We start from the raw sequence: 22,991 nt of genomic DNA on the forward strand, positions 1-22,991 counted from the left end.
ATGGAGTTCAGCTGTCCCTGACAATAAGGCTGTGGAAATCCTAAATAATGCTCAGTAGGATCAAATCTTGCTTTCATTCTCTTTGAAAACCTCTGATCTCTTCATTTTTATAATCACCGTTAAAACTTAGAAGTGACTCAGCTTAAGAATGGTCCCTTGGATCCCCAGGCAGCTGGACTGCTCTTGAGCAGCCCAGGTTTCCAAACACAGACCCTTGTAGCTTTGGGAGCTGACAGCAGCCCTGACAGTATCTCCAACCTCTTTGTGCTCCAAGGATACAAAATAGCAGCTCCAAAGAGTAAAAGGCAGAAATAGCTAGTGAATGGGTGTTTCCCATACAGTAAGAGGTAGAAATGTATTCCAGCTTATTCCATTCACAAGAGAGGCAGGATGGTTTGTTTGGAATATGAAATTCTTTGATATACAGACTCTTAGAAAAAGGCTGAGTTCCTCCAAGAGCTTTTGAAGATAATGGTTTCTTTTTTCATATAAAGAAAAATGCTGGCTTTTTTGTCTCTCTGCTTGTGGTACCTTAGGGAATAGAAATGCTCCCCAGTATCCCTTGTTTCAGAAAGAGGGCTTTGGTCATGTAAAAGAGAATTTCTCCCCTCATACTGAGCGGGATGATCTTGGGGAAATATTCTTCTTCTGTAGAACTACTGCTGTGTGATGGATGTTTACAGTATACCTTTTGCATTTTGCCTTTTCAAACATGATTTATGCATCACTATTAGCTCCACAAAGCAATTCTTACAAAGTAATTTTTCCCATCAGTATAGGAAAAACAGTTCCATGTTTTTACTGTTAGCTGCCATCATTTAGGTACAATTTTTTCTTTGATGACATGATATGTGTACCACAGCAGTTGCTTAGATCACACCATTAGAATGCACTGTACATATGTAGAGTTCACAGCTGATTTCTCTTCACTGCCTCTGCTGCTTGAGGCATGAACGATGGTGGGCATATGGTCTTCCCTTTTAAATAACAGACAATCTCAATTTGTCCCTACTTTTTTTGTGGTTTTTCTATAGTGGTCAAAATATACGTGTGCTAAGGCAATATGTGTCAGCTTGAGGGGATGCCTTGTCAGAGCCATGACTTCTGCACAGTTGCAAAAAGCAGAAAAAAGAAGAAAAAAGAACTGTTCAGTTCTCTTCCCTGTTGCACACCACATTGTACACCGAGTGTGGGTACAGTCATGTTTGTCCTTTCTGATTTGATCCCTAACTCAAAGTGAGAGCAGCCGCCTGGAATAGCATTTTTCCAACCATGGATGTTAACAGTCTGGGTGACCCTTGTTTTTCCCATGTAGCTGGAAGCTGTGATTAGTGATAGGAACACATGTGCTAAATTGACTGCAAAAATCCATTGTAATGTGGGGCTGCCAGGGCTTGTTTCTAATTCTTGCAGATTGGTGTGTGCTTCCTGCTGTGTGTGTGCCAAAGATGATGAATCTGCTGGGGGCTCACATCACGAGAGCTTCTGCTTGGGCCTGAATTCATGGCCTGTCAATGTGAGAGAGTTATTTGCAAAATGAGTTAAGAATTGGGTAGAAAAAAGACTTCATAAGGAAAAGGGCAGTAGAAAGGACTTCTTTTTGTTAATAGGAATTGCTGTCTGTGAAAGACTTGTGAAATATTTAGCCTCTGTTTTCAATGATAGGCTTGAATCCCTGTGGCCATGCCTGCAAAGGGGGTAGAGCTTAATAACTGTGAGTGCATGAACCCTTTCCTTCCAAGTTTGTAGTAGTTTTTGCAATGATCTGCCACCTCTTTATGATGCTGAAGCTGGGTTTTCAGAAGCTAGAACAGAGGTGGCATTGAAAGGGAGTTTTGATCATCCCTGCTTGTTAGATCCTTGCCTAGGCAGGTAAAGGAGGCTGCAATGACCAAATGAGTTCTTCAAAAAGTGACTCTGATAGAACTGGGGATCATGGTAGAGAGCCAGAGAGTTCATACATGCAGCTTCTAAGGCAGATCCAGCAGCACACTGAGCACCTTCAGCATGAGGCTGGAAAATAGATATACTTGGATGCTAAAGCTACAAGGTAAATTGCAACCTACAATTTAAATAATCACATAGACACATGAGGACTCCATGGCATTTCATGAAATTTAGCAGCTTCTAAAAGCATCTTTTAAACATTACAGCCAAATTCTCAACTTCTACATGATTTAATGGTAAGGATCTGCCCAAAGTAGCTCAGAGAAGCAAACCTATTGTAAGTAGGCTGAGGTTTTGCCTCTGGACCTCCAGTGGAAAATTACGATGTGGTCCCAACTCAGGAAGGGTCTAAGGTGCTGTGGTGTAGAAGTCACCTGTATTTTCTGCTTAATAGGGTATTTTGCTGATAGTTTGAAAAAAATACTTTAAACAAAATGGAGATCAGTAGAAGGAAAAGAAGGACTGAAAGTGTTTTTATTTCTGGAAGTGTACCTAAACAAACAGCTTGGAACATTTTGCAGCATTTTAGCAGAGACTTAACAGCAGTTCTTTGTAATTCTCCTCAGTCACTGATAATTGAGTTTGGGCTGCTTGTGGATTTAATGCCACCATGAAATGTAATTTGTTTGCACATGAAATATTATCACTGTTCTATGCAGAAATGTGAAACTGGAAAAATGCTGGTACTGATACTGCTTTCCTTCTAAGCTACATTTTAGTACTGTTTATTGTTGTTCTATTAATTATTGTTACAGTAACAATCATTAGACCTCCAGGGCTGGGCAGCAGACAAAGGAAATTTGCAATCCCTGCCCCAAATGCCTTGCAATTGTCATTTTTAAGGCAGGTAGCTAAAAAGGTACTAGCCCATTATAACAGGACTGAGAATGAATGTTGGGCACAGTATTGTGTGTGGGACTTGTGGCAGGAAGAGGAATTGAACCCAGTCCCCCTGATAATCTTTCTGTATTTCATATTTTAATTTTTCAAGGACTGTGTAACTGCAACGACCTAGTGTCCTGCTTATTTGTTTTTCCTTAATACTCAGAACCTCTGATATTCAATATTTCTGATATTTGATCTGAACATACTTGAATCTTATGAAGGGGGATGAGATGGAATTCCTTGCAGAGTTAAGTTAACATGCTCGACTGCGGTGAAGAGTGGTTTCTCTTACTGCATTACACAGATACAGCAATAGAGAGAGGAGCAGGAGGAGTGCCAGAAATCAAAGTGCCTGGGAGCAGCTGGGTTTAAATTTTTGGTGATATGGGGGAACACTAAATAGGTAGTTTCAAGTTCTTTGTTCAATCCAAGCTAAAGGCACGGTGTGAAATTCAATCTCCCATGGCACTTTCTCTTCATGGGCTTTGGCTGTTGGAGGTAGATTGCTTTCTGTCTCTGCATTGACCAGAAATGCCAATGTAGCACTCTGAATATTTTTTCAAAGCAAAACAGGCACCTGGTTGTGATGTGTTCTGGTTTGAATGAATAGGCATTTTACAGTGGAAAAACTGCCAAGTTCCAGAAATCCTTGACTGGCTCTTCACCCTTTTGCTGATACAATTGAGCAGCTAACATCCTTAGTAGTGATATTTTTCTAATCTGTGTGGTTTGTTTTTTCCTTCCAGTGTGTGGCTGTGACCTGGCACAAGGAGGCTTTTTCATTAAGAATGGAGAATATCTCTGCACCTTGGACTACCAGCGCATGTATGGCACCCGCTGCAACGGCTGCGGGGACTTTGTGGAAGGAGAAGTAGTGACAGCTCTGGGGAAAACTTACCATCCAAGCTGCTTTGCCTGTACTGTCTGCAAGTAAGTCATCCCTTCAAAAAGCATGGTGGGAACTCAGCTCAAGGAAAACACAGGGAAAGGTATCGCCATGAGACAGGAGTCTCAAGGCATATTTCTCTTGAGAATGCATTTGTTTTGTTATAAAAGATCTGCTGCAGGTCTGACTTGAAAAGTCTTGAAAATGCTACTCATTTATTTGGGGGACACAGCTTTTGTATTACATGTAGTTCCCTGTTCTCAGAAAGTTATTCTCATCACAGAACCACAGAATTACAGAATGTGTAGGTTGGAAGAGACCTTGAAGATCATCAAGTCCAATCCAGCCCTAACACCTTAACTAGGTCATGGCACTGAGTACCACATCCAGTCTCTTTTTAAACCCATCCAGGCATGGTGACTCCCCTACCTCCCTGGGCAGACCATTCCAGTATTTAATCACTCCTTCAGTGAAAAACTTCTTCCTAATATCCAACCTATATTTCCCTTGACGCAGCCTGAGACTGTGTCCTCTCGTTCTGTCAGTTGCTGCCTGGAGAGTGTCTGAGAGAATTACATGTCAGGCTTACACACTGAGATAATGGACATGAGTTGAGTTGAGTTCAGGTGATCAGCCCAGCCTGATGGGAGAAATGAAGTGAAGCAAAATTCTGGATGCTGCATTTGAGCTCCAAGGACAGTCAAACAACCAGATAAGAGCATGTGACTTTGGGACTACTGGGATTCTCCCCCTTCCCAAATATTCCTTCTTGTCCCCAGTAAGAGAACCAATCTTCAATTCTACAGCAAGTAAAAAGGAGTTAGGTAAAGTTCTGTGGACGTGAGAAAGGTGGAATTTCAAACTCCTATATCTGAGGAGTAGTTGAAGTACTTTTTGTCCTTTAGCCTGGTGCATTTTTCAAGCCCTTTTCTACTGAAAGCATTTTGATTGTTTTCTGTTTTTAAATAGTGTGTGAGTTTACTGCATGTTGGTAATCATATAACGTGCATGTTGCCATTTCATTTCCCAGTGACAGTGTGAAACATGACATCAATTTTCTGTACACCGACTTGCATAAATCTTTTTATGTTGAATGAACAAAAGATGAGTCATTGAAATAGATTAATGAAATTCAGTATTGCTGCTGGTTTATTTTTGGCCCACTTAGAAATAGCAGTGGAAAGGAAATAATGCCTGAAACATCTTTTTTGTTGAAATCAGCGGTTGTTCCTTTGCTAAGCAGTTTTGGAGTGAGGTGGGGTGTAGCAGGGATCTGTGCTCAGCAGCTAATGCTCCTTGTTAAAGATCTGGAGTTATAAAATGTTGCTCTTCCTGTGCTTTAGGCACCAAATAAGAATTAACAGCAATGTCAACTTCTGCCTAACACACATTCTTAACATTTATGAGTGACTAGCTCCACATTCCTTCACCAGCCTCAAGAACAGTTCTGCTTCTTTGAGTTCTCTTCTGTATCATTTGCTATCCACAACACAGCGCTGAGACCATCAGAAATGTAGCTGTTATGTCTTAGCAGATTTCACTGTCTCTCCTATTCAGATTAAACATGTTTGATAATTTTTTTAAAATGAAAATACAAGGCAGGTTTAACCTCTGCTCTGCTTGCATCCATGGATTGGATTTTTTCCAGTGCCTAGCTTTGCCAAGGCCACATTGCAGAAACTATTTGGCCTGAGTTCCTGTAAAATATTGATTGCACTGGAGGAAGGCAGAAAACTCAAGGCGTGGGGAACAGAGGAAAATTTCTGGCATAACCTTTGCAAAAATCCATTTTTCTCTTGAACTTTTCCAGGCGTCCATTCCCACCAGGAGATCGAGTTACCTTTAATGGAAGGGACTGTCTCTGTCAGATGTGTGCTCAGCCGATGTCCTCCAGCCCAAGAGAACTGTCTGCCTCAAGCAGTAAGTTGCCATCTCATTTCTGAAGCCTCTCACTTTTCCAGGCTCATCAGCATTTGAGTGAAACTAACATAATGCAGTCTTCTGGTGCTTTTTTATTTTTATTCACATTTAGAAAAGGGAACTAACTCTGGGAATTTCTGTGTCAGGTTTTTTTTCCTCATTAAGTGCCTGTTGCTACAGATGGGAAGACACTTAGACATTTCAGTGTGGAAAAAATTACTTTTCCTGAGTGGCTGGATTTGTGAAAATATATTTTTTAAAATTTTGCTTTGATAGGCATCAGAAAAATATCTAAATATAAAACCTGAGGTTTCAAAGTTGATAGATTCTATTTCTTTAATGTATGATTGTGCAAGTTTAAGTATTCAAAAGAGGATGAAGTCAGAGGAAATTAATTTTCTTCTCCTATTTAAGAATTCAATTAAATTATCCTTTAAAAGGATTATCTCCAGGATAATGCTTCCAGTAGACTGATGCCACAATGATATTGTGATCAGAACCTCAGGAAACCATTATAATAGACACAGAAAGCAAATTAAAGGGAAAGACAGAGAACAAAGAAAGTTTGGGAGGGAAGTTAAGTTGGCTTGCTGTTGGGTTTTAACTCTTTTAAAAAAGGTAATTTGTAAATTACTGATATCAATCTCTGCCTCTGGTAGTTAATTTTTTTAATCTATGGGGGTTTCTTTCTCTGACTGCTGGATTGTACTCACCACTCACCCGGTGTAGTTTTGTAAATCAAAATTACTACAGTTTTTCTTCTGACACTAGGTAGTTCTCCTTCAGGGAGGAACTGTATTTTCTCCTGGTACTTGGCTCTGAGATCCTGGGATTATAAAGTGCTATGGAAAGACAAAGATGGATAATGTTAGTGCTCAGTGTCTGAGTCAAGTGAATCTCAGGTTATCTGATTTGCCTGAGAACATATTATCAAACCCTTAGACAAAGGGAAAGTGAGAGACTTTTTTGTTATCACGCCTCTCTGTCTGGGAAGTGGTGCTTTTCCACTATAATTGTAGATTTGCAACTGAAAATGCACAGGCCTAATCAGTTAAGGAGGAATTTAGGAATCTTCAAAAAGGCTTACAAGACTTAAAAAGCAACATAAAAATTTATGAGGGACTGCAGGCACCCAGAAAATCCTTCTGAGACAGAGGAATGATGTGGAAATTGATATTTAGGAGGCATAATTGGCAAGGAACTGCAAGTACTGACATTCTTTTTCTAAGTGTGCCAGAGCGTAGAAGAATCTGGATCTGTGTCCCCAAAGGTGGCACACCTGTCCAGCAGTGTGGCACTTGCCACTTGCCTGACTCCAGGTGCCAGAATGCCCCTAGAAAATGACAGGTTAAACTTGTCTGATACTTAGCAAGCCAAAGAGCTGGATAGTCACTGCCCAAAGCAGCCATGGCGTCTACTGGAATTGCTTCTTGGCTTCCACACTGAAGCTGTAGGTAGCAAGGATTATAAAACAACATTTCATGTGACTTATGATGAGATTTATTGGGGGTTTTAATCGTAATTGTGTCCTGCTGACAAACTGGTTTGTCAGAACACACAGCAAGAGAGGAACTGTTCTCAACAGCTTAGAGTGCCCTGCTTTGAAATCTGTAGGCACCTACTGTGGTGCATCTCATTCTTTTATGGATAAAGAGTTGTAGAAATGTGTAGTATAGAATTTCAGGTTTTTTTAGTGTAAAACTCTCCAAAACAGACAAAAAAAAAAAAAAAAAAAAACAAACCAACCAAACAAAAAAACCCCTTATGTTGTAAGTCCAGAATTAATAAATAAAATGAAAAAAATCAATGAAGCATCCTTTGTCTTCAAAGATACACCTGCTGCTGCTTTAGTTTCATGCAAAAGTTGACTTTGATACAGAAAATTGATGGCACCACAGAGTTAATTTTAGTTTGAAGTATTTCAGATTACTTCCAGGTTTCTCCTGCTGGGTAATATACACACATACTTATTTTTTTTTCAAATGCTTTGCCATATTTTGGAAAGGGTTTTTTAAAATAAAAGGTTTTTAAAGAGAGACTTAGTTCACACTGTGCATCTGTTTTGTATCCTGCATTGCTGTCAGCTTCCCCAGATTCCTTTCAAGTAGGTCACTAGAGGAGAATTTCCTTAAAACAAAGAAAGTTTGAGGGAATTCATTAGACTGCAAATATATCAGGTTTGATTGTTTTGTGTAATGTGAAAGGAAGCCTTCTATCCTAGAATTAATGCTGCATTAGTGCTGACGTGCCATTTTCTGGTGTCTATTACTTCACACAAATGAAAACTTACTGACAGCTTTGCTTGGATGATTTCAAGGAAAATCAAATGTGTCTGAGTACAGGGGTTAACATCTTGAATAACATGAATCTGAATATTGCTACATTCTATTGTAGTGCACACCAGTGAAAATCAGATGGAAGAATACTAAATAATTGGTTTTTTTCTTTTTTTTTTTTTCTTTTTTTTAGTTTTAGTTGGGTCCATGGTACTTATTTACCTTATTTATATTAGTAATATATTTTTCATTGCACGTATTACCTGAAATTATAGCTATTTTCTTGAAGAACCAATTCAGTGACTCTATTTTTATTTTAAGTTTTTAAAAGTCTCCTTCAGTATTCAGATGCTGTAGAGTAATCGTAATTTATAATTTAATCAATCCTATTCCTTGGCTACTGCTAGAAATACACAGTGCCCTAACTTTGGGATTTTCATTCATTCAGCAGGAAATCTAATAACAGATACCTGTAAATAACTTCACAGACAAATGAAATGAGTGGTGTTTGCTTTTGTTATTGTTTTATTTCATATGACAGCTTGATAAATGGCATGTGAACTATAAAGCAAAGTGACTGGGACAGATGTAGAGCAGCACAGAAACAGGGGACAAGTAGATAACACTGACTAAAAGTGAGGTGTTGGTGCCTTGGATAGTTCAGTGTTTTCAAGATCCTGCCAAAGACATGAAGTTTTTTTTTTCTTTGGGGCCTAATAAAGGAGTAATGCAATAATGTATCCCAGTAATTGCTATTTGTATTTTAAACAGTGTCCAGGTTTTGTACCTTGGTATCATGATTGCCGGGTTTGTACTGCCTTTAGTTCTTTCTACTCTCTGTTGTGTTCTGGCTGCATGGTAACACACTGTGTTTTGAGTCCATATTGTCTCTCCAGAACACCAGTTGTGCAGGCACCTGTTATTTCTAAATTTTGGGCAAAACTGCAACTGTGCAGTTGCACAATTGCATAAAATGCCCTCCATTAGTGTATTTTATCAGTGAATTCTCCCCAAGGTAGCTGGTGAATGAACTGATGCAGACTGAAAATAAAACCCCCTCCAGTTTAGTCAGACCTTCATTTTTAAGAAGTACCACACTGGCTTCCATTTTTTCTTGAACGTTGTGGAAAGTCCAGCTGAGAGCAGAGCAGCTGTACAGAGATCCCCTGAACTGGGACAGGCACAGGAGGTGGTGCCAGCAGGCTGTGGAACTCAAGCCAGCACTCTTCTGGCTCAGGCATCATCTTTGAAATCCAGAGGAGTCTACATGTCTTTCAACATAGTTTAGTGCCTCTTCCTCAGCAGAGGTTTTTTCCCTTGAGAAATTCACCATTTCCACAATAAAGCACTTCAGTAATAAGTATGCTGTGCACTTTTCTACCTGAGGTTGAGCCCTTTCTCTGTTGGTTCCTTATCTGGGTGCTGAACTGGAAGTTTCAGTTATTTCTGATCATCTTTTTGCTGAAAGGTTGGATCATTTAGTGATGTACATGAACTAGCTAAGAAACTGCATTTCAAGTGAAAATTGTGTTTTCTGGGACAAAGGAACTGAAGAATTACAATCACCTAACAGGAGTTTTCATTTTGAAAAATTCGTCTTCCGAAATGGTGACGAAGACTTTCACCATTGTTTCTTTTCAGTGAAATAGATACTTGTGTCCCATAAATGCGAGTTACCCAGTGGTGGTACAGTTTTGAAAGGAGCAGAGGGAAGATATTTCAACTTCCTTTTCTTTGTAAGAGTCTCTCCTGTGACTTCAGAGTGTTCCAGCACAGCCAAAATGTGGACCAGAGTTTTCCAACTGACCAACAAAGTGCTCCATGTGCACAAATAATCCTTGGTGCAGCTGTTCCCCAACCAGCCGGCGTCCACATGGAGATTTCACATCATGTTTTGTGTGTTTGTCCTTGTCTGCTTTGCACATTATGTTCTGGCTCAAAGAATGTCAGCTCTTTGGGACAAATGCTTTCATGCCTATCAGTACAGAGTCTAACAGGGTTGGATTTTGCCTCACAACTGGGGATCTTTGCTCTATTGTGATACAAATAATAAGCTTAATTCTTAATGAACTTGTGGGAAAGAAGATATCTTTGTTAATTATTCAATAGCATTATCTCTTTGAAAAAGATGCAGGCAGTAAAGTTCCCAGTAAATAACTGAAATTTTCAACAAGGTTCTGGTAATACCAAAGTAAAGCAGAGCCAACATGCCACACCTGCTGAAGAAGGAGGATGTGGGAAGGAAAAAATAGAAGTCATCTTTTGCTTCACTGCCCAGGAAGTGGCAGGAAAGTGAGCCTGTATTTGAAACAACAGAGCATCAAAATGGAGGAGCAAATTTACTTTGCAGTCCTCTGTTAAAGGCTCTTTAATTCTTAATGCAGTCCTATAGTCACATAGCTGTCCTTTCATTAGACAAATATATAGGTGATTGCTGCCACTATTCAGAAATAATGTCAGAGCTGATGTATAAGCATCTCAAACTTCTCTATTAGAAATTAGCTAAAATGGATGCAAAATTCCTTTTAATCATAGTTCTTAGGATAATTCTGCAGCTTGGATTTGTAACTGTTCAGCCACATTTGACTAATTTTTCATTATTTTGTTCTTAATAATTTTTTTCTGGAGCTCTCTGAAAACTCCTTCAATTCCATAGGGAATTGAAAAGTGAAGGGGAAAGTTTGCTGACTGTTGCTAAGCAAGATCTCTGCAGTGATTTTTTGGCTTTAAAAGGTGTTGAGCAACATCCAACACATGATTTTGAGCTTATTCTTAGGAAATATTCTCCAATTTCACACTGTGTCTAAGCTACACAGGTACTTGGCACAGATGGAGACGGACCTTGTATGAGATATTGAGCTCAGTTTGTCTAAAGGAATATTCACCCACAGTATCCATAACTGCAGTGAGTGCCCTGGGGACCTTAGGGAGGCTCAACTGTTTTGGTTGTGAACATGCACTTTTAAATTTTAAACTTTTTAAATTTTAAGCCTTAAGCATTTAGTATTTTTTGTGTGCTGTAACACACACAAAAAAAATCTCATTTCATTCTTGGCTTGTCTGTTTGCATAAGCAGAAACACTCCCATAACTCTGTGCCATTCAAGCCTGTGTTTGGCTACTGGAGATTCAGTTGAGGATTTGGGGAACTTGACAGAAGGGATGCACAAAGTCCTATATCTCTATTTTTTTTTAATTTACCATAGAACAAAAGCATACTATGGACATGACTGTTGATTGATTTCAAACACTGTGATTTAAATCGTTGCTTTTAATCACGGTTTGTTCAATAACCCAGGAAACCTTGATTAGACTGACTGATTGTAACCTTGGATTACATTTAGAGTTTTAATTATAAAATACTAATTGATAAACATGAAGGCACCTCATATCTGTACACATCTACTTAAACTAATATAGCTCTGCATAAATTCATCATATTATTTAACATCTATATTTTTCCCTAACAACTATTTTTGCTAATGAGTTGTCAAACTGTATTTGAATGAAAGTTGAAATTTTATTTAGAATGCATAAAGTATCTGAGGATATTTTTTACTTTCAGAAATTTTCTAGGCACATGAAGAATATAAATGCATTAAAAATATATTTCAGTTTTGGAATTTATATTTTTCAAGAGTCTGTAGCTTATAAAACTGTTTAGTTTGGATCACCATGACCTTAAAAATTTTGAAAGTGGCATATCTTATATATCCTAATTTTTCTCATAAATAGGAAAAGGAAAGCAAGTTTATTCTCTGTGTTTTCAGATCCCGTTTTTAACTTCGATTTAATTAAAACATAAAATTCCAAATTTAAGTGAAATCCTTTATTTTTTTAATGTCACTATTTAATTCTCCATTTCTTTAGTCCAAATTTGATTGTAATAACCTTGCTGAGCAGCTAAATTTATAACTTGATACAGCATTCGGTGGGTCTAAAATTTTACCCCATCCCCCTTCTAAGAAGAAAAGAAGCAAATCAATGTTCGTGACATGATAAAAGTTCAAAGAAATTATGCAAACCCAAGCAGAGTTCCTCTCTAGCAAAAGCCATTAGACTGTGCCTAAGAATATGTAATTCTTTTCATGACACTGGCCAATTTGTATGATTGTTTCAAGATGATTTACTCTTTTGAAGAATGCTTGCAGTTTTTGAGGCATTTTCATAATTTGAATTACTTTCTAGGATTAATTTTAGTCCTCACTTAATGTCATCTCTCAGAAAAATGGGTAAATTGCTCAAGTAGCTTCCATTTGCTCTGCCGTTTCCTAGTTTATAAGGACTGGTATTTTAATGCTGCTTTATAAGTTGTGATAGATCCTTCTCTGGAGGTGTAGAAGCTTTGTTAGAAACTTAACTTCTGGGTGACAGATAGAGCAGCAACTGTTTTTAAAATATAGTTGTGGCAGGGCAGGAAGTTTCTGATTTATGAGTTTTCTGTCAGAAAATTCCTTTCAGAAAATAACTGTTCTTCAGGAAGGTGTTTGCAGTCCAGTTTCCCCATTTCTTTTGGATGCTTTTGTGTTACAGTAAATTGGACAGTACTAAATATGTATCAGTTCTTATTTGCCTAAGTGTAACCCCATCTTGAACTTGGAAATCAAAACACATCCGTATCCTTAGGTTTTACTGGAGGAATGCTACTCAAAAGCTAATTCCAAAGGAAGTTCTGGGGGAGGTGCATGGAATTCCTCAGTAAATGGGTGTTGCATGAGGAGGGATCACAGGCCCGGAGAACACAACTATAGAGGTGATCCCCAGGGACAGGAGTATCTGGGAATTGTCATGTTGAGAAAGGCTGCCAGGTAGTAAGTCAGGAATCAGAGGTCACTTCAAAAGAATGTGAAAAGTGAATTAGCTGTTAGTTATACCTTAGTTTGCCATATGTTATCCGGGCATAAAAACCTTCCTAAAGGTTGTCATAAGTTTCATTCCTATTTTGGGGAGTTTGTTGGAACTGTTTGTTTTCCAAGAATAACAGTTGAAAAGTATCCAAAAATCTGCAAATGAAGAGACACAATGTGCTATCCATGAACTGGGCATTAAACAGCAAAGCTCTGAGATAATGGTGCAGTTCCCCTGGGGTACTGTGAGTGGGAATTGTGACTGAATTCAGCTGGAGCTACTTGAGCACTGAAATGTGGTAAAAGAAATGATGGAATAAAAGACTGATCTCAGCTTATACCTGGCCTTGGTTTATCCTTTAGAGTAGTAGAGTACAGGTGGGGCTCTGGGGGTGATGAGATGGGGAAACCCAAAAACTTTATCTTTCTTTTATAGGACAATTAAAATTTCTTCTCTTTCCTTGTGTGTAGTATGTTTGCTCTTTCTTCCTCCTCCTATTTCATTCACCCCCTCATTCTCAGTTCAGATACCTGTGTGAAAGATTGGGTTGAAGAAGGAACTGGAATTGATGTAGTGGGAAAAGATTAGCTTGGTGGTACAATTTTTTCAGGGACAGTGTCAGAAGGTCATTTGGTTTGGTCACCTTTGGGACTGAGGAGTAGAAAGATGTGGAAATAAGGAGTTGCCTTTCACTGTTAAACACTTAAGTCAGTACAGACCCAACTGGAGCTGGGGAAGAGCATTCAACCTTCTGAATCAGTTCAAATTAAATCAGGTGATGAAACAGCAATTTACAGTAATCACAGAATCACAGACTCATTTAGGTTGGAAAAGATCTCTGAGATCATTGAGCCCAGCTTGTGCCCCAAACACCACTGTGTCAACCAGACCATGGCACTGGTTCACTGAGTCCAGGCTTTCCTTGAACAGCTCCAGGGATGGTGACCCCAGCAACTACAGCAGCTCCCTGGGCTGTCTTTTCCAGTCTCTAATCACCCTTTCTCTCAGGAAACTCTTCCTAATATCCGACATAAACCTACCCTGGTGCAGTTTAGATCATGAATAAAGACATTAAACAGGACTGGGCCCCATACTGGTCCCTGGGGAAGAGCACTGGTGGGTGACTGGTCTAATTATACATCCAAGATATACAGTAACATGTTTCTTAAAAAGACAAGTCAGTGTTGGGCACTCTGATGGTTCCAGAGACTTGAGCTGCAGGCAAAGAATGACAGTTCATGCAATTGGGATTTCTTCCCCTATTTAATCAGCTAAAATAGTTTTATTTTCTTTAACTACTTGTTTTGAAAATATCAGTTTTTCCCAACTTGCCATTTATAATAAACTGTCAAAGCTATACTGCACTTCCCATGGGAAATTTATTTCCCTCCATTGTATGCGCCCAGCCTCTTATTGTTAGATATCAGGAGCACAAGGCTGCCTAAGTGGGTTTGTTTTGCCTTCAGCAAAAGGGCAATAGCGAATTTGTTCTGACAAACATTTCCCATCCTTGCAATGGCAAAGAGAAGGGGTTTGGCAGATTTCCTGAGTTACATGCTCAGATTCAAATCCTGTATGTAAAAATCCCAATACTGTATGTCCTTTTCTGACTTCCAGGACTTAGCACAGTCCAAATGATCAAATGGTTATGCTTTAAACTTTGAAAACATTTGTCATGCCTTGAACATAGTGAGTTTGTATTTTTAGCTTTGACAGAAATATCTTGAAGATCTGGAAAAGCCTGCATGATATCATCAAACCTTTCAATTTTAAAGCAAGGCTTTAGGAGGCGTTGCCTGATCTGTGGTTAAAGGGTGACTGAGAAAAAACTCTGGTCTCCCTACTTCTATGAGAAATTGTAATTGCACAATCTTCAAATTGCCACAGAAGAATTACTGGGATATAAGCTGTTATTCAAGGTGACTAAGAGCTATTTATACTCAGAGATTTCTTGACCTTGACTCCAGTGATAATATTTGCCTCTTTCATCACTTCCAAATCACTTGCTCTTTAGGTCCAGCTATGTTTAACAATGTATTTCTACGTAAGTCCACTGAAAACTTATTGTTTCTTGTAAGTATTAAAATAATAACAAAAATCCCAATTCTTCCCTGCTTTTCCTGTTTCAGAGCAAAAGCCTGCTGGTGCTGCCTTTGTAAAGCTCACGTATCAATGTTTTATAAGGAGGGGAAATAGCTACAAAAGGAGTGTAATAAGAGTACAGAATACCTTTGACTTGTGGGGGTTGTGGCAGCTTTAGACTTCATCTATTAGGTATGTGCTTCTGATGGCCATCAGGACTGAAATGAACTCTTTGGTGACTTAATTATTCATCATTAAATCAGATTGCTATTAGCTTTGTTCACGGAGCTAACCCTGCATGGAGCAGAGTTGGTGCAATCATTCACATGACTTTGCATAACCCTCTTTATTAGGACAAAAGCATGTAGAGATGGTTTCTCTTTCATAAATCATATGGGATGAGCAGAGAATGTGGGATAAAGGTATATTTGCTATGAAATTTTTAAAGCAATCCAAATGGGAGTGGGTAAAGTCCTACTTTGTGTGCTGAGGGTTAATCCAGCTGTATCAGCTCTGAGCTCACCTGTGCACTATTGGCTGAGAGCAGGGGAGGGAGGCAAAGGCAGAAAATCCACTGCTTAATTTAGACAGTGACAAATGGCTTGCTGTGCAGGATGCTTCACTCCTGGATGTCTGGGGTAGTGCAGATGCTAAAAAGGGAAACACATTTTCTCATATCTTTACAAGCAAGGTGTCATGGATGGCAGCTTAGCCTGACCTGTGTATTTTAGTGGGGCTGCTGAAGGTGGTTGGAGAGTAGGGGTCTAACTCATATATTATACTATAGTGGCTTGCCCTGTTCCTCCACCTTGCCATGCTTTTGGGCTGGCTGACTCCACACCACAGTCCTTCTGTCCAGGCGTTTTCTTTTGTACCCAGACCTGTCAAATATGACATATATCTAAGTGCATAGGGGAACTGTACTGCTCACTCTGCATTTTAACCAGCACACTGCACTGTCCTCCTCCTCCTCCTCTTTGTTATCTTGGCACTGCTGAGTCTGTGATGTGCAAGGAAGAGCAGCAAGGAAGAATCCAAGTTATATGGCAAAAAGAAAATGCAAGAAAGCTCAGATTCAAGGGGTGCAGTCTATTGGACCCAGGTATGAAGCCAGAGAGCACCGTGGTGGGAAGCATCGTACGCAAATTTGGGAAGGATTGTCAGATTTTTCAGTCTGCTCTGGCATATGGTTGTGGACCACTATTCTTACCTCACAGTGCTTTTATTTGCAGCATGTGCTGGTTATAGGTTAGACGGATACAGATTGTGCTTAATGTGATACTGAGATCCTGCCTGCATACGCCAATGACATTCAGCCAAGGGCTTAAATGTGCCTCATGCAGGCCTGAGATCATACTGGCTTTTATTTGTAGAATTTGGATGAACAAATGGTCTTTTCTTAGCCCAGCCCAGCTCTATTTGCTTTCTATTTCAGGAGATAATGATAATTGCTGGCTTTTCATGTATATACCCAACAGTTTTGCCAGAATTAAAATCAGATTTATTTAAAAGCCATCTCAGTCTAATATGACAGTACTGGGCTATTAGTTTACTTTGATTCTAGACATTCAATGTGTCTGTTGTATTAGCAGAATGGAAATGATGTTAATTTCCTTTTGCAAAACACTTCAAGGAACCCTGGAAGAGTGTAGATGTCCTTGGTGCTATAGAATAATAAAAGGATCTTGCCAACCCTTTGTATTAAACACAAGCACAATACTAAGTCAGTTGCTCAGATTTTATAAAGAAGCCATTAAACAGTCAGAGGTACTTCATGGATCCCTTCTTCCCCCATGTATCTCATTGTGGCATCAGTAAAGATGCTGCACTAGGTAGACCTTTTGTGTAAGGCAGTTTCTCTATTTCCCACTGCCTCAGAGATTAAATGTTTTAAAAATCTCTTTATTGATTCCATTTCTGAGAAATTTCAGTTTCACGGAAATTTCAGCTTTACTGAAGTTTTGCAGATAAAAATGAAAAAAAGCATGGAAAATACAGCATTTTTTGAAGGAAGATATAGCAGGGAATGCATCACAGTGTGACAGGCCCCAGGTGAGCTGTGGAAGCTGGCACACTAGGAAGAAGCAGTAGTTCTAGGGAGCTGAGAAATGGGTGCTGTGTTAAAACTGCAGTTCAGCACACACTGGGACTGGGGAGAGGATCTCATTTGTTCTCACAGAGTCATGTTGCATGGTTTCAGATTTAGCTTAAGAGAATCAGGGCTGGAAGGGACCTCAAGAGATGATGTAGTATCCTTCCCAAAGCAAAGCAAATATCAGCGTGCCAAAGCCACTCTGACACGTGTTTGTCCCTTCCTCGGCCCTGTGCTGGAAATTCCAGAGCCTCCCTTGGTGACCTGTTCCAGCCTTTGCTGTCATCACAGACTGGCATGGAGCCTTCAGCTGTCATGGCAGAGCAGAGGGATACATTACGTGGTGTCACTCCTTATCATTTCATGATTTCAGCTTGTAACATATGTCCTCTAGAGCAAAGTCCTGCTATTAGGACATCTTCAGTGTGGCTTTTCAAGTCCAAGTTGTGTCAAAAGTCTGTGACATATTTTGTCACAAGACACCACTGTGCTTAGACCCCTCTCCTCCTTTTTTTAGGCATTTGAGAGCAAGAAGAATGCTGACAGGAAGAGGGACATGCAAATGGTGATTTCCTGGATAGCAGCACATATTTGGGGTTCTTTTGGCCCATTATCCAACAAACAAAAGTCATGCCCTTTAGTCAAAAGGACTGACTCTGCTCTCATTATCAGTTGCGATAATAAACTTGGACTTGCCCTTTTGCAAGGCATGGTGTTGCCTGGGTTTACACCCATGAGGAGATGAAGGTTTTCGGGCTGTACCTGCTGAGTCAGCTTGAGCACTGGAGCCAGGGTGATCTTTTCCCTGCTGCCTGAGCTTTAGCAGCTCAGATTGCTCAGTTCTGTTGGTCTCCATTTGTTGTTATTTGATGTTTCAGGCATTCACCAAAGTAACACCAAGTCTGGGGATGATACTATCTGGAAAATCCTTTGTTCCAGGCTGTCTCCTGTGTAGCTTCCCGGAGTGCCTCAGCTGATGGGCATTCCCTTTCCACTTCAGTGCGCTTCCCTCCCCTCCCTCAGTCCCTCAGTCCCTCTGTCCCCTGAGGCTGGGCACAGAAGCACAACCCTTGCACTTCAGTGCTGTCTGCCACATCAGTCTCTTCAGATCTTACCATGTGCTGGACTGCCCCTTAACAGGAAATCTTTTTGACTATTTTATGTTTGAAGGGAGAGGACTGGAAGCTTGGGGCTGAGCTAGAGCTCTCTGATGTAACACGCGACATTGCGGCACCCCCTGGGACAGAGCGCTCCCGGCTTCTGGTTTCCATTCTGCCGTCAGGCTCCTCCACGATTGCCGTGAAAAGCGACTACCAGGAATCTCCCGAATTCCTGAGAGTCCCTTTGCCGATTAGAGACCAGGACTTCAGTTTCCCATCCGTGCGGGAGGAGGGCAGTGTGCCCTGCCCCAGCCTCAGCACAGCCTCAGGGCTGTCCCCGCTGCCTGTCGCTGTCGCTGTCGCAAGGGCCGTGCCACACGCGGGGCTCTGCTGCCACCCATCGGGGACCCGGGCCAGCGTTCAGCGCTCAGGGTCAGCCTAAAACCAAAACCACCAACACTCACTGCTGTAGTAGCCAGCAACTTTCTCCAGTGAAGACATTTTTGTAGCTTGTTCCTGACAGAATCTGAAGTTAATCCAGATCTTGCCAGGTGGTCTTTGCATCATAAACAGCATGAAAAACAGAAGTACTTTCCCTCTTGACTGAGTCTTTGGACAGGACTCAGGAAGGGTTTAAGATGTACTTTTTAAAGGTGTACTTTTGCACTGCTGAGTAGTAGTTCATCCCTTTGGCTACCAGATGTTGGGACAGGTGGGCAGCTAATTAAGGTTAATGAACCAAGTAGTTGACCACAAGTGCATTGGTTTGTTTGCTTGTTTGCAGATTGTGCTGGCTGTGGAAGAGACATCAAAAATGGACAAGCATTGCTAGCCCTGGATAAGCAGTGGCACCTGGGCTGCTTTAAGTGCAAGGCCTGTGGGAAGGTCCTGACTGGGGAATACATCAGCAAGTGAGTAACCTCTGCTTCTCTTCTGAACTCGTGGCACAGTTTTAGCTGCTAGCAGAGAAGAGCTGGCAGCAAAATTCATATCTAGAAGTCCTGTTTTGATCACCCTTTCATGTACACCAAAGTCTTTCCCAGCTCAGCTCTCACTGGGAACAAAGCGAACTGCAAAGTGCAACTGAAAGGTGATGTTTAAAGATACCAGTCTATATTTAATACCAGTCCAAAAGAGGTATTATTATGGTATTAACTATTCCATATTCCCATAGAGAATCAGGCGGATTGTTGCATATGTTTTCTGTATAGCCAGATAAAGCATTGTGTCATTTTGTTTTCCAACACGTGATTTTGAGAAAAAACCAGTACGGATTTGTCAATTTCTTACCTTTGCCAGATAATAGAGTAAACATGATGATCTGATTGACCTGACATTGTATTTCTCATCTTCATTTACAAAACTAATGAAGAGCGGTTTGAGTGGAAGAAAGTATAGAGAAAGAGAAAAGGGAAATGATAAAAGAAAGGATATAGTTCTTTTCCCCCCTGTTTAAGCATATGGCAAATAGAAAAAATGAGGAAACAACGTATGTTTCACAAACCTGTCATTTGGTTGTGTATAATATTTATAAAAAGTAGCATCTTTAATTTCTCAAAAAAAAAAAACCCAACAAAAAACAAACCCACAACAACAAACAAACAAAAAACCCCAAACAAAACAAAACCTGGTACCTGAGAAATGTTCCTAACCTGACTAGTGTTTCCACTTACACTGTACGTTCATTCTAAAATACTGCATTATCTTACACTTAAAAGTAACTGCTTATAGTCTTGCAGCCTACCAAATGTTGTTTTGTTTTTTTTTTTTCTGAAGTGAACAAAACTGTCTGCTTGTGATAGACTCTGATCTCCTCTCACCCCCAGAGACAGTTACACTGATTCCCTGGAACTGCACCACCTGTAGGTGTAGTGAGTCTGTTCTAAAGAAGGAGATTTACTTCAGTAGTTAGTCCTGCATGCCTTCTCTTGATGGAAATTTAAGGAATGATTATAAGAGGTATTAGTGAGAATACAATTTTTGTTTCTTATACTACAATGTGTTTCCCTTGAACTCTCCCCATGTACCTGTGTCTCTGTGTAGGAGTTCCAAACTTAAGACAAAGGAAGTAAGTAGTGCTGTAACCCGTTTAATAAGAAGTGGTTTGTCATTTGTGAATTTTCTTTTTCAGAGATGGTGCTCCTTACTGTGAAAAGGACTACCAGGTTCTTTTTGGAGTCAAGTGTGAAGCATGTCACCAGTTCATTACTGGGAAAGTCCTAGAGGTAGGTGTTTTGTGAACCAGATTTTATGAAGAATTGAGCCACCCATTATGTCCTTATATAACTGCAGAGAATACAAAAATTCTCACAGAAAGGCTTCCTGCTGATTTTTAGAACAAAATTGCTGATTTTCAGAGTTATTTTCAGTGTTTTAGTTTTGCAGTCATCAGGACAAGTGTATGATATTGAATTAATTGCACTAGTTTCTATGGATCTGTGGTTTCTATTTTTCTCTTTTCATGGTGATCTGCAAACCCTGTTGCACTGCTTATGCTGTGTCAGATTTCGTATATTTACAGAAGTAATTTGAGTACTAGAATCACCTTTGGCAACCATAAGTTTGTCAGAATTTAACCAGGTGAGATTTACACATTATCTGAATGATGCTGAGAAGGTGAGAGAGTGAAATTTGCTGAAGAGGTAAATTATGTGTTCAGAATTGAGAAGGCAGAAACCATCTAAATAATCTCCTTTGCTGACTCTTATTTGGAGTCCTCAATGTTCTCATTGAAACCAGTCAAATCTTTTTAGAAATGTCACTACCAGTCTCCATCTCTCATGGCTCTGCTAAGTCCCCTTTGAGCTGGAATCCTTGAACTATGCATGGATTCCTCTGTGTCATTATTGAATTGTTTAAGGGTCCAAAATGCAGAGGGCCTTCCTTGTCATTGAGACATGAGAAGCAAAAGTTATCTCTTGTCCCTGTAGGAAACTTTGCTTAGTGGAAAGAACCTAAGCTTTGAGCTCGGGTCAGGAGCTGGAGTGTATGTTTTTCAGTGAATAACCGAAAATAAACCTGAAAGTGTCACAAAAAATAAAAGCAGCTGGAAGTTACTAGTCAAAGTGTGCTACAGGTTCCCTTCTTTATGTCCCATCTACTACAAAGGTAAGACTCTATCAGCCCTATTGTAAGAAGTTTCAGGTTTGATGTAAAATGGTATTCTGGTTTTAGTTGTGGAGGTTTCCCTGCTTCAGCATTCAGAATATTAACCAGTCACCATGAGGGACTCTGAGCTCGTGTGGACACCCTGTGCATTTGGAGGGATGCACTGGAAGGATGTAGAGTTCTTTCATTAGCAGACTTTCAGACTGCCCCCTTTGAAATGTGTATCTAATTCCTTCAGAGACCTGCACAGATAATTACTGAGAGCAGCCTGAGTTTTCCCCTGAGTAGGAAGGCTGTGTCTCTGGCTTTCTTCTTCTGGCCTGCCACCATCTGCTTATCTATTCCTGTCTACTGATGAGTTTTTGCAATTAACATTATGTATTAGAGACACCATAGTTGCAATGCTGTGCGGGAAGCACTGCAGGAGAGAAGTAATTGGATTTGTGAGATTGGGAAACATATCATAATTCTAAAATTATTTTAGGTGTACATGACAGTTGCTCTCATCTAGAAGCAATGCAACCTATTCAGATGAGAATGACAGAAGATTATTGGAGTCTTTGGAGAGCTGGGAAGAAATAAACTATTTCTATCTGGAACATTTTGTGTAGTAGCTGTGAATATAGCAAGGTTGCAATCAATTTACACTTCCTAGCATCAGTGAGGAAGAAACCTAGCTGTTAGAGGGATCATGAGCTGTATCCCATCAGAACTGGATAAATTGAGACTAAGGAAAGATAAGTTCAATTGATCTGGAACTTGGCTGTCCATCATAATTTAAGCTAATGTTCAGGTTATCAGAGTTGTATCCTGGGCAGAACCTCGGTACTCATTTTGGCCCCAAGGTGAGTTTCTCATGTCATAGTTCTTATTCTTCTATGGCTGTTTATTATCAGAAGATGAGAAAGCATTTTCTGCAGAAAAGAAGCATGTCCAAACTCTTGCAAGGCTGTCCCTCTTCTGAGGTGTCAAAATCAGATAAAAGATAAAGCTTTTCTATTTGACCTGGCCCCTGCAGCATCAGACTTTTTTTAAGAATTAGAAACAGAGATCTTGAATGATCTTGTCAGTAATGGAAACATTAAGCATGCTAAATTCTGATTAAGACTAGAAATTTTACTTGAATATTTATGGCTCTCACTGGTTATCAGAGACACAACCCAAAATACTGCAGCAGAGGGCAGCAGTGGTTCTTAGCACACAGCAGAGACCAAACTCCTCGAAGGCCTACAGAAGTTGTGTTGCTCTGACAGCTGTCTGTAAGATGTAGGCTGGCTGAGTCGTTAGAAATTTAAACCAAAAAAATTACGATTGTGTAGCCAGGGAGGCCGTTCAGACACTGGCTTAACTGAACTGCAGTGTATCAGCAGCTTGGATAGTCCATGATTAAAGTTTTCCAAGTATCATCTGGGAATGCAGATGCTGGAAAGACAATCAGACACTCTGTCTTTTAAATGGTGCTGGAAAAATTTGGAAGAGACAGCAAGAGACAAAAGAGACAGCAAGAGACAAAAGAGACAGCAAGAGACGAAAGTTTGGAAGGTGAGCAGCACCAACTTTCCAACAATCAGAGAAGTTTATAGAACTGTGGACTTGTGTCGTGGCTCATCACTGTCAGAGATGCACAGTTCCAAAGGGGCAGTACTAAATACTGCCTCTAAATATGACTCAAGGAACTAATAAGTCAAAAGCTAGCGTGAGAAAATCATGTGTCAGCACATGTGTCCCCTTTGGGCAGGAGAGGTCATTTAAAGGATGGGGTCAGAGCGTGACATAAATCCTCTGGTAATAACGGAGATGAGAGGAAGCAGCCACAGGGCCACAGGAGATAATTCACAGAACAGGATG

At 40.1% G+C, this 22,991-nt stretch overlaps 1 protein-coding gene across 9 annotated transcripts in view; it reads left to right on the plus strand.

Annotated features, from left to right (window-relative positions):
* ABLIM1 (actin binding LIM protein 1) overlaps window positions 1–22,991 on the plus strand; it is a 192,069-nt gene that overhangs the window by 100,198 nt on the left and 68,880 nt on the right. For all 9 annotated transcript variants that reach the window (XM_066323535.1, XM_066323537.1, XM_066323536.1 and 6 more), the window contains exons 3-6: window positions 3,579–3,762; window positions 5,529–5,638; window positions 18,820–18,946; window positions 20,167–20,260. In XM_066323535.1, the coding sequence (XP_066179632.1) occupies window positions 3,579–3,762; window positions 5,529–5,638; window positions 18,820–18,946; window positions 20,167–20,260 (515 nt within the window). The remainder of the gene's footprint in view (window positions 1–3,578; window positions 3,763–5,528; window positions 5,639–18,819; window positions 18,947–20,166; window positions 20,261–22,991) is intronic.

Source organism: Sylvia atricapilla, chromosome 8, assembly GCF_009819655.1.
Source record: "Sylvia atricapilla isolate bSylAtr1 chromosome 8, bSylAtr1.pri, whole genome shotgun sequence".
NCBI classification, from domain to species: domain Eukaryota; kingdom Metazoa; phylum Chordata; class Aves; order Passeriformes; family Sylviidae; genus Sylvia; species Sylvia atricapilla.